Source organism: Aotus nancymaae, unplaced genomic scaffold (genome assembly GCF_030222135.1).
Source record: "Aotus nancymaae isolate 86718 unplaced genomic scaffold, 86718_ANA_hifiasm-v0.15.2.pri h1tg000049l, whole genome shotgun sequence".
Taxonomy (NCBI): domain Eukaryota; kingdom Metazoa; phylum Chordata; class Mammalia; order Primates; family Aotidae; genus Aotus; species Aotus nancymaae.
This window is the reverse complement of record NW_026988463.1, coordinates 31,354,052-31,364,659: the sequence shown is the minus strand read 5'-3', so window position 1 is coordinate 31,364,659 and position 10,608 is coordinate 31,354,052. Positions and strand designations below refer to the sequence as shown.

The window sequence follows — 10,608 nt, the reverse complement described above, 5'->3', positions numbered from 1 at the left end:
AGATTAAGCCCAACATATGTCACTTCTGCCTCACAGATGGAATGAAGCAGAACCTCTTAGGTCTTCTGACAGCCTTGTTTCCCTTTCTCTGTCTTAGACTTGGGCTCAGAACTGAAGAGCTCAGCCCCCAGGCCAGAGCAGAGGCAGCCCCAGTCACAGACCTCGCCTGAATGCTCAGCAGCAGCACAGCAACCTGTGCATTGCCCAAGCAGCTCTGCACACAGGCCTCCCTCAAGCTCCCCACAGCTCCCAAAGCAGCCATCAGTCATCTGTACCAGGCCTTCCTCCACTGTGCAGGTCTGTGGCCTTTAGGGGGTCTTCTGGGGGCTGTGTGAGCCAGGCACCAAGGGCCATGATGTGCCAGTCCACCTGGGCTGTGCCACAAGATCTCTCCTTTCAGGACCCATGTGTCAACAGGACCAACTCTCGGAGGAGCACAGCCACTCACTTAGTCTCCTTTCTGGCATGTGTACCAAGGAAACTGCCAGGATGACAAGAACAGTGATGACACCATCCTGGGAGTTCTGCCCTTTAAGGATGCTACTCAGCCTCAGCCTGGTCATTCTGATCAAGGATCACAAGGTTGTCAAGACACAGCCCACCTTAGGCAACAGTGGCGTGAGTAGCCCCAGGATGTGATCAAATCACCACCTGGGGACAGGGTGCTGCTCCACAACCTGCTCGCACAGACACACCTACAGCAGCCTAGGGGATGGCCAAGCAAGGGGCCATCCCTTCCCTTTGAGCAATCGTACCAGCAACCTGCACACACCTCACACCAAATTTTTTTTTTGAGACAGAGTTTCACTCGTCACCCAGGCTGGAGTGCAATGGCGCGATCTCACCTCACTGTGACCTCTGCCTCACAGGTTCAAGCAATTCTCTTGCCTCAGCCTCCCGAATAGCTGGGATTCCCACAGCCACACCCTGCTAAATTTTGTATTTTTAGCAAAGACAGGGTTTCAACATGTTAGCCAGGATGGTCTTGAATTCCTGACCTCAGGTGATCCACCCACCTTGGCCTCCCAAAGTACTGGGATTACAGGTGTGAGCCCCCGTGCCCAGCCTCACTTCATACCTTTTAGATGAACTCCTAACAACCTCAGAGTTTCAGAAATCAGCATCACCATTTAGAATTAGGACAGGAGAACCCTCTGTGGCCCTCAGCCAAGAAGAGTTTCAGGCTCGGCTTGATGCCCTGCAGAGCTCACTAGGGCTTCAGGTTTAGGAGCAAGAAGGTGTCCTTCTCACCACTCTGTCAGGCCTCCTCCCCAGGATGAAGTAGCGTGACCCACAGGAGGATGAACAAGGAGACACGTGGATTCTGAGCCCACGTCTAAGAAAGAGAAAGGAAAATAAGGATGTCAGAAGACCTAAGAGGTTCCAGCTTCAGTCCCTCATCTGTGAGGCAGAAGTGACATCTGTCAGGCTTCATTGTGGTGATTCTGTCTGTACATGTCCTGGAACAAGACTAATGCAAGGGGAAACTGACCACTTGGAAACCCAAAAGGAGTGTCTTTTCTCTGCCTTGTGGATGCTGCTTAAGTTCTGACTTCACTTCATGGCCTAAGTGATTGTTTCTGAGCTCCACACTGTCCTGTAGGCACCATGGACACCAGGCAGTGGATATCTTTGCCACATCCTAAGGAGCCAAAGCATTTTTATGACAAACATGACCTCCTCCCTGTGACTGTCACCTCCTGAGCAGTCTGGACAATGCACAAACTAAGGTGAGAATGGGTAAAGGAAACACACCCGCACTTCACCCCCTTCTGATGAGTTCACAGGGTGAGCCTGAAGGCAGGCTGATGCAGAGAAAATGGAGGTGGTATATTTCTTCATGTGAGTTCATCAAAAAGGGTTTCCATCTTAGCTTTTACCAGTGGAGATGGGAACTGGAAGTTATCTCACTATCTAGCTACCAATGATTGATAACACAAGCTTAGATGGATAATACTGAATAGTGTTCACATGTAATCCTCCCTTTAAACATGTAGACAGAGAACATGACAAGGAAATGCAAAACAGCAACTCCCTGAAATCACCGAACAAAGCAGGATGTTCATCTTCTCACAGTTAGCATTTTGCATAAATTTATATGCACAGCTATGCACAAAGCTGCCCTTTTTGTTATAAATAAATTTCTGTCAAGTTTAAGCCTCTTGGTTGTCTTTGTGTCTCCTCTCTTCCATTCAAGTGGTACCTTCTGAGAATACACTACGGAATACCAAGCTATGTCTGCTTCCACTGGTACCTTAAAAATATCCTTAAAAAGAAAATGTGATTTCTTTATCAAGATGCCTGTCTTTCCCACAATTCTTGCATTCATTTGTGCTGTCTCCTTTCCATGTGAACCTGTGGGACCAGAATCAGGATGCCTTGCTCTAGTTCATAGCTTTTATCTGCAAAGATGTTAGTCTGTTATTACTACACACAGACACAGATGCATTTTGCTTAAGGATTTCTCTAGGGTGTGCCTATTCCAAATTCACTGTTTACTTCCAGATGATTGGAACAGGATACTTCTCTTCAGATTGTTTTTTGTTTGTCTTTAAAGAGATGGAATCTCACTCTGTCACCCAGGCTGGAGTGCAGTGGCATCATCATAGCTCACTGCAGCCTTGAATTCCTGGGATCAAGCAATCTTTCAGATTGATTCTATTAACTAGGGTATTATAAATCTCTCTCCCAACCCCACCTCACATACACATAGGGCAATGCACACACACACACATGCAGTCATTATAGTCTCACAGTTTCCCCTGAAAATAATCAGACAAATGTCTTAGGCAGCATTGGGACCACACTGTTGGGTGTTGGCCTTAATTTTTTCAATAGTGCCCCAACATATTCTTCATGTGCAGCGATGAGACTATAGTATGGATGGTCAAATGCCAAATTTCCAAGAGACATTTTGTCTTTGTCCTTTTGTGCTACTATAACAAACCATCGGAGACTAGGTCGTTTATAAACAATAGAAATTTACCTCTCACAGCTCTGGAAGCAGGGAAATCCAAGATGAAGGCACCAGAAAAGTGAGTGTCTGGTGAAGGCCAAGTATCGGCTTCCAAGGCAGCCCCTCCTTGCTGTTTCCTCTCAAGGGGAGTGACATTGGGCCCTCATATGTCAGAAAGGGGAGGGGCAAAAAGGGGTCTAGTGTGCTCTCTCCAGCTTGCTCCTAAGATCACTAATCATTCAAGAGGTGGAGCCCTCATGACCTTACCACCTCCCAAAGGCCAAACCTTTGCAAGCTATTGCACTGTGGATTCAGTTTCAACATGACCTTGGTTTTTTGTTTGTTTTTTGGTTTTTTAAGATGGAGTCTTGCTCTCTTGCCCAGTTTGGAGTGCAGTGACACAATCTCAGCTCACTACAACCTCTGCCTCCTGGGTTCAAGCTTCTCCTGCCTCAGCCTTCCAAGTAGCTGGGGATTACAGGCACCTACCATCATGCCTGGCTAATTTTTGTATTTTTAGTAGAAAGAGGGTTTCACCATGTTGGCCAGGCTGGTCTCGAACTGCTGACCTCAAGTGATCCTCCCAAAGTGCTGGGATTACAGGTGTGAGCCACCACGCCTGGCCTCAACATGACTTTTGGAAAGGGCACAAACACGCTAAAGCATAGTGGATGTCACAGTCACTCTCCCTATGGTCAGAGTAAGGTCATGTGGTCTGTGGCCCAGGTGCAGGCCATGAGGCCCCGTGAATCTAAGGTTCACCCAGTGGTATGTTGGCAAGCAGCAGTGCCAGGCCACGCTCAGGCACACTGGTGAGGAGTTCTGCATTGGGAGAGCAGGACAGTTAATTCCTCTGGTAATCTGGGGAGAACTGGTACCTTTCTCTCTTTTCATAGCACCTGGGCCATGGGCCACCATGGATATGCACCTTGACGCTCTGAGGGGTCAGGAGAGCATGTGTGATAGCAACAAGTAAAGGAGCAGCAGAGGAGAGGGGTGCAAGTACTACCCTTCCTGAATGCCTTGTTAAGCAAGTAGAGTTCCACACTCACCTCCCTCAGTGGTCTCCTGCCTTTCCACAAACCTCACAATAGGCCATCTGCATGCACAACCCAGGAGTGTGTAATAACAATGTTCTGTAGGAATGTTCCATGCAGCCAGTGATAACCAAAGAGCTCCAGCCAGACCCCTGGAAAGTGGGGCTCAAGTGATTAGTTCATGTGCAGTGTGATCACTACCTTTATAGGTGGGAGCCTCAGAGACCACCTACCAAACAGGTTGAGCCCAAGTCAACTCATGCAGGGATACAGCCAATGAGTGAGCACTCTTATCCTGCACACAAGAGCATTTTAGGATGGGAAGAGATGTGACACTCACCTCTCCTAAGAAAAGTGCATTACAATGAAGGCCAAAGTGCAAACCTGCCATATCTGGTGGTTCTGTCCAAAAAGCACTTGCCATAATATGGAACCTGTCAGTTGGCCAAGAGCAGTTAGTTAAAATTGGACTAGATGACCCTGGCTTTGATGGGCCATCCTGTTTATTCCAATGGTTGTAACTACTTACTTTTCACCCTGATGGTGAAGGAGGTAACCCCACCCTGGTGCTATAGAAATGTTGAATGCTGAACACCTGACGCTGGACAGATAAGATCTAGGTGAGTTTGTCAGTGACACCAAATCTCAGAAAGGTAACAAAGACTACATGCCAGGCAGAGCCACACAGGGTTCTGCTTGGGAGCAGAGAGGAAAAGCAGGGGCTGTGGTGAGCAGTTGTATTATCCAGAGAGTACAGTGACCACTGTTTGCTGTGGGAGGATGTGAGAGATTTGATAAATAATTCCAAGAGTTGGCAAGGAAGCAAATCTTACTATTTAGGAATAAGCAAGAACTGAGCCTAGCCCCCTGGACAGGGAGGATTGTCTGCTAAGTTACCTTACCTGTGGAAGCACGGTGGGGATGGAAACAAGGTTAGATCATTTGAGGCCCTTTCAGCTTCAGATGTCAAAAGAACCAAGAATACTAGACCTTACTTTCAGGCCACAGTTACCATAATTTGAAATATATTCAGGACATATAAAAGCAATTCAAATGTTAATTCATGGTGATTACAGGTTAAGTCAGAAATATATGACTAATAAAAGAACACCCCAGTACAGAAACAAGATGGTAGTCAGGTTCGTTGGTTATTTACTTATTTATTTACTTAATATACTTCATTTTTTTAGAGTAGCTTCAGGGTTACAGAAAAATTGAGCAAAAAGTACAGAGAATTGTCATATAACCCTTCACCCCTCCCATCCTCCACAGGCTCTCCAATTATTAACATCTTGCATTATTATGGTACATTTGTTACCATTAATGAGCCAATAGTAATAATTATTAACTGAAGTCCAGAGTTGACACTAGGGTTCACTCTGTTTTCCATTCACTGTTTTCCATTCTCTGCATTTTCACAAATTACAGTACCCTAGAGAGTACTTGCCCTAAAAATCTCTCCACCTACCATCCCTCCTTTCCCCTGAACTCTCAGCAACCACTGGTCCTTTCACTGGCTCCATAGTTTTGCCTCTCCCAGAATGTCACATAATTGCAATCAGAAACAAATAGACTTTTCAGACTGGTTTTCACTTAACGATAAGCATTTAGGAATCCTCTGTGTCTTTTAATGACTTGATGTCTAATTTCTTTTATCATCTGTCTGAGCACTATATCCTGCAACCTTGCTATAATTGCTTATTAATGCCAGCAGGGTTTTTGCTGGTGTTTGTTTAGAATTCTCTACAAAGAGAATCATGTTATTTGTTAACAAAGACAGTTGTATTTCCTCCTTCCAAATCTATGTGCATTTTATTTCCTTTTTTTTTTTTTTTTTTTGTATCACTGCATTAGATAGCACTTCTAGTACAATGCTGAAAAGGAGTGGTGAGAGGGAATATCCTTGCCTTGTTCCTGTTCTTACCAGAAAAGCATCTAGTTGGAAGGATGATGTTAGCTGTCTTTTTTTTGTAGTAGTTCTTTACCAAGTTGAATAAGTTCCTCTGTATCCCTTCTGTGTTGAGTTTTATCATGAATGGGCATTGGATTTTGTCAAATGCTTTTTCTGTACCTATTGATATGATCAGATTTCATCTATGAGCTGATTATCAAATATTGAACCAGGCTTGCATTCCTGATTTGCTAATATTTTGAGGATATCTGCATCTGTGTTCACTGGCAATACTGATCTATAGTTTTCCTTTCTTGTAATATCTTTGCCTGGTTTTGGTATTAGGGCAATGCTGGCCACATAAAAATGAGTTGGGAAGTGTTATCTCTGCTTTCATTTTCTGAAAGAGATGGTAGAGACTTGGTATCATTTCTACCTTAGGTATTTCAAAAAATGCACATCAGTGAACCCATTTGGTCCCAGTACTTTCTTTTGGAAGGTTATTAATTACTGCTTCAATGTATTTAACAGATATATATGCCCACTGAGGTTTACCTTGTATGAGTTTTGAGAGAATGCATCTTACAAGGAATTGGTTCATTTTAGCTATCAAATTTATGGACAGAGTTGTTCATATTTTTTATAATCCTTTTGGTAATCATAGGATCAGCTGTGATGGCTTTTCATTTTTTGATATTAGCAATATTTGTCTTCTGTTTTTTTTTCTTAATCTAGCTAGAGGTTTATCAATTTTACTGACCTTTCAAAGAACCAGGTTTGGGTTTTATTGATTTCTTTCTTCAATTTCACTGATTTTTACTCTAATTTTTTCCCAGGTTACTTTGCATTTAATTTGCTCTTCTTTGTCTAGTTCCCTAAAGTGGAAGCTTAGATTACTTGCATAATCTAGGATCACTAGACTGTATAATCTTAGATTATTTGTATGATCTGATCATGTAATATAGTGTACAGTCTTCACACTGTCAATAAAAGCCCCACGCCACCTTGATCCTGGCTCTGCTCCAGCCTCAACCCTCCTCTTCATATTCTCAAAAGTCTCTGAGGGCCCAGATCCCTGTCTGGGTACATTGAGCCTTGAAATGACAGTCCAACAGCCCTGGACAGCAACTGCACTATATTATATGTGTCGGCCTCTTTCCAGGGCCTTGTCTTGGAAAGCAGCTGCTTAAAGAAAATTTGGACTATCATTTAGGCTGAAGGCTGAAGTGTTCACATATGTACCCCAGGCACTTCATGGCATGGGATGAGCCATGGGTAAGAAGAGAAAGGGAGTAACATGGAGGCAGGCCTAGATTTTCACATGTAAAGGACAGATTGTTTTTGGACAACTTGTTATTTTGACTTATTACTTTAAATGGATAAACATTAGCTCTGTGGGTCTCCTTTAAATTGTTTCAGAATATGACAAACATCTGGGATGGGCCTGATGATGTAACCACTACTAAACTAGGGATACCTACTTCTTATTGACAATTACATTAAATTCCATTATGCATATGAAGCACATGGTTTGTATCACATACCACTTGCATATATGTAAGTCCTATGAACTTCAGAGATAATTCACAGATGTGTTTAATGCTATTGCCCTGATTATTCAATTTATCTATGCTTTAAAAAAAACTTCATATTCAAAGTGGATGCCAGGGATAGGATTGCAGAAAAGGTGTGGTTATTAATACAAGGGAATTACTTGAGGATAAATCCTGATTCCTTTGTAATCCTGATACAATATGGATCTCAGATTCCTTTCCAGTTAAGTGTGTTGATGGTTACTCAAATGTAAAAGTGGTAAAAGTTTGATATAACCACACACACATACATGATACATGCAAACCATGGCAAAATCTGAGTAGGTCTGTATCTACTAGCATGGTAACATCAATTTCTTGGACTTGACCATACACTATGATTATATATTATCCTCACAGGAAGCTTGGTGAAGTTTACATGGGAATTCTCTGTACTCATTACAACTTCTTGTGAGGTTATTTTAATTATTACTTTTTTTAAGTCCTTAAAGCTTTACATTCTACAATATACATCTATAAATTATTGTTAGGTGCCCTAAAAACTATTACGGCATCAAATGGAAAACAACATGTTATGTTTTATTGCTAAGCAAAATTTTCACTTTAGATTTCTTAAATTGACACTTTTCTCCACAGTGTAAACTCTAACATAATCATGTTTGTATTTTTGCCAAAAACTTTCACAAATTCAAAAAATTCTGTAAGGTTTTATGCCAGTATTAACCATCTGATATTCAATAAAATGTAACTTCCTAACAAAGGCTGTCCTATAATTGTTGTAGTCTATGGGTTTATTTCCTGCTGTTACTTTGGAGTAACATAAGGCGAGTTTGTGGATAGTTACTAAACATTCAGGATGTCAATAGGGCTTTCTCCACAGTGTGAATACTCTTGAGGCACTGTGGAGGCTGACTTGTGGCTGGAAATTTCTAATATCCATTTCATTAATAAGGTTTTTCTCCTATGTGTGTTCTCTGATGTACAATGAGGTTTGACTTTTGAGAGAAGGTTTTCCTGCATGTGTTACATTCATAGGGCTTTTCTCCTGTATGTGATCTCTGATGTTTAGCAAGGTCTGATTTACGGTAAAAGATTTTTCCACATTCATTACATTGACAAGATTTCTCTCCTGTGTGAGCCCTGTGATGTACTGTGAGTGATGATTTGTGACTGAAGGATTTCCCACATTCACTGCATTCATAGGGTTTCTCCCCTGTGTGCTTTCTTTGATGTAAAATAAGTCCTGACTTCACACAGAAAGATTTTCCACATTCATTACATTTATAGGGCTTTTCTTCTGTATGGGTTCTCTGATGTACAATTAGAGCTGACTTATGGCAGAAGGCTTTTCCACACTCATTACATTCATAGGGTTTCTCCCCTATGTGAATTCTCTGATGCTGAGTGAGTTGTGACTTCTGGCAGAAGGTTTTTCCACATTCATTACATTCATAGGGTTTCTCCCCTGTATGTGTTCTATTATGTTTAGTTAGGTATGATTTATTGTAAAAGATTTTTCCACATTCATGACATTCATAGGGTTTCTCCCCTGTGTGTGTTCTGTAATGCTGAGAGAGGGTTGACTTATGGCTGAAGAATTTCCCACATTCAGGACATGCAAAGGGTTTCTCCCCTGTGTGAGTTCTCTGATGTACTGTGAGGTCTGACTTCAAGCAGAAGGTTTTCCCACATTCATAACATTCATAAGGTTTCAACCCTGTATGAATTATCTGATGCCTGGTGAGTACTGACTTGTGGTAGAAAGTTTTCCCACATGCACTACATCCATAAGGTTTATCTCCTATGTGAGTTCTCTGATGCTGTGTAAGATGTGATTTTTGACAAAAAGATTTCCCACACTCAGGACATTCAAAAGGTTTCTCACCTGTGTGAGTTCTCTGATGTACTGTAAGGTGTGAATTCATACAGAAGGATTTTCCACATTCATAACATTCATAGGGTTTCAGCCCTGTGTGTGTTCTCTGATGTTTAGTGAGGTCAGATTTCTGGTAAAAAGTTTTTCCACACACATTACATTGATAGGGTTTCTCCCCTGTATGTGTTCTCTGGTGTAATGTGAGGGCTGACTTATGGCTAAAGGCTTTCCCACATTCATTGCATTCAAAAGGTTTCTCCCCTGTGTGTGATCTCTGATGTTTAGTGAGGTTTGACTTCTCCCAGAAAGTTTTCCCACATTCATTACATTGAAAGCGTTTCTCTCCTGTGTGCACCCGCTGATGTCGCGTGAGATGTGACTTCTCCCAGAAAGCTTTCCCACATTCATTACATTCAAAGTGTTTCTCTCCTTTATCACCTTTCTGAAGCTGTGACAGACACAATTTCCTCCTGAAATTATTCCCACTTTCACTACAATCATAGTGTTTCATAGGTACCTCATGATGCTTAGAAAAGGCAGACTTCACACATAAGGACTTCTCACAATCACTAAATTCATAGTGATTGGCCTTTGAGGGAGGTTTCTGATGGAACAAGAGGGATGAACTATCACAGAAACTTCTCCCAAATTCATTATATTCACAGTTATTCTCTTCTGCATTCTCTCTCTTCTGTGTATTGAATATTGCCTTTTCAAGGATTGTTTCCTGACATATACTATATTCAAAATTGTGCTCTAAAGTTTGAATCTTCCCATGTTCCAAAGTGTCCTCACGAAGACTCAGAGTGTTCCTATTTTTCAAAACTTCATTTTTCTCTTGAGTATGAGTTTTACCATGCTTAATATTGAGTAACAACTTCCCACAGGCATTAAATTCATCAGGCTTTTTTCCTAAATAGTTTATCTTACTGAGAACCAATTCTGAAACAGTGTTGAAACTCATTCCACATGAGTCACACTGACAGAACATTTTTCTGGAAGGAAAAGAACTTACATCCAAGTTAAATGGTATTCCTATTACTTTACCTCGTTCCTTAGTCAGCATTTCATTATTGATGAATACAACTTCCCACAAATGTTTAGATTGGTTTTCTTGGCTCTGCTCTTTTAGGTGATGAGCTGTCCAGACTTCTAGAAACAAGCAAAATTAATCTTAGCATATAAATACCAGAACATTTCTTAGGGAATGAGATCTCTATACAAATGCCCTATGTTGTAGCCAATGCTTGTTTTTTGGCCAAGTCCCAGAGATGAACATAACTGTAAGTACATGT

At 41.8% G+C, this 10,608-nt stretch overlaps 1 protein-coding gene across 2 annotated transcripts in view; it reads right to left on the bottom strand.

Annotated features, from left to right (window-relative positions):
* Positions 1–5,133: 5,133 nt before the first annotated feature.
* Positions 5,134–10,608, bottom strand: part of ZNF33B (zinc finger protein 33B) — a 49,902-nt gene continuing 44,427 nt past the window's right edge. The window contains exon 6 of one of the 2 annotated variants that reach the window (XM_064362751.1): positions 5,134–10,465. In XM_064362751.1, coding sequence (XP_064218821.1) covers positions 8,382–10,465 — 2,084 coding nt within the window. In that variant the 3' untranslated portion in view covers positions 5,134–8,381. The remainder of the gene's footprint in view (positions 10,466–10,608) is intronic. The other variant, XM_064362752.1, reaches the window with a different exon arrangement.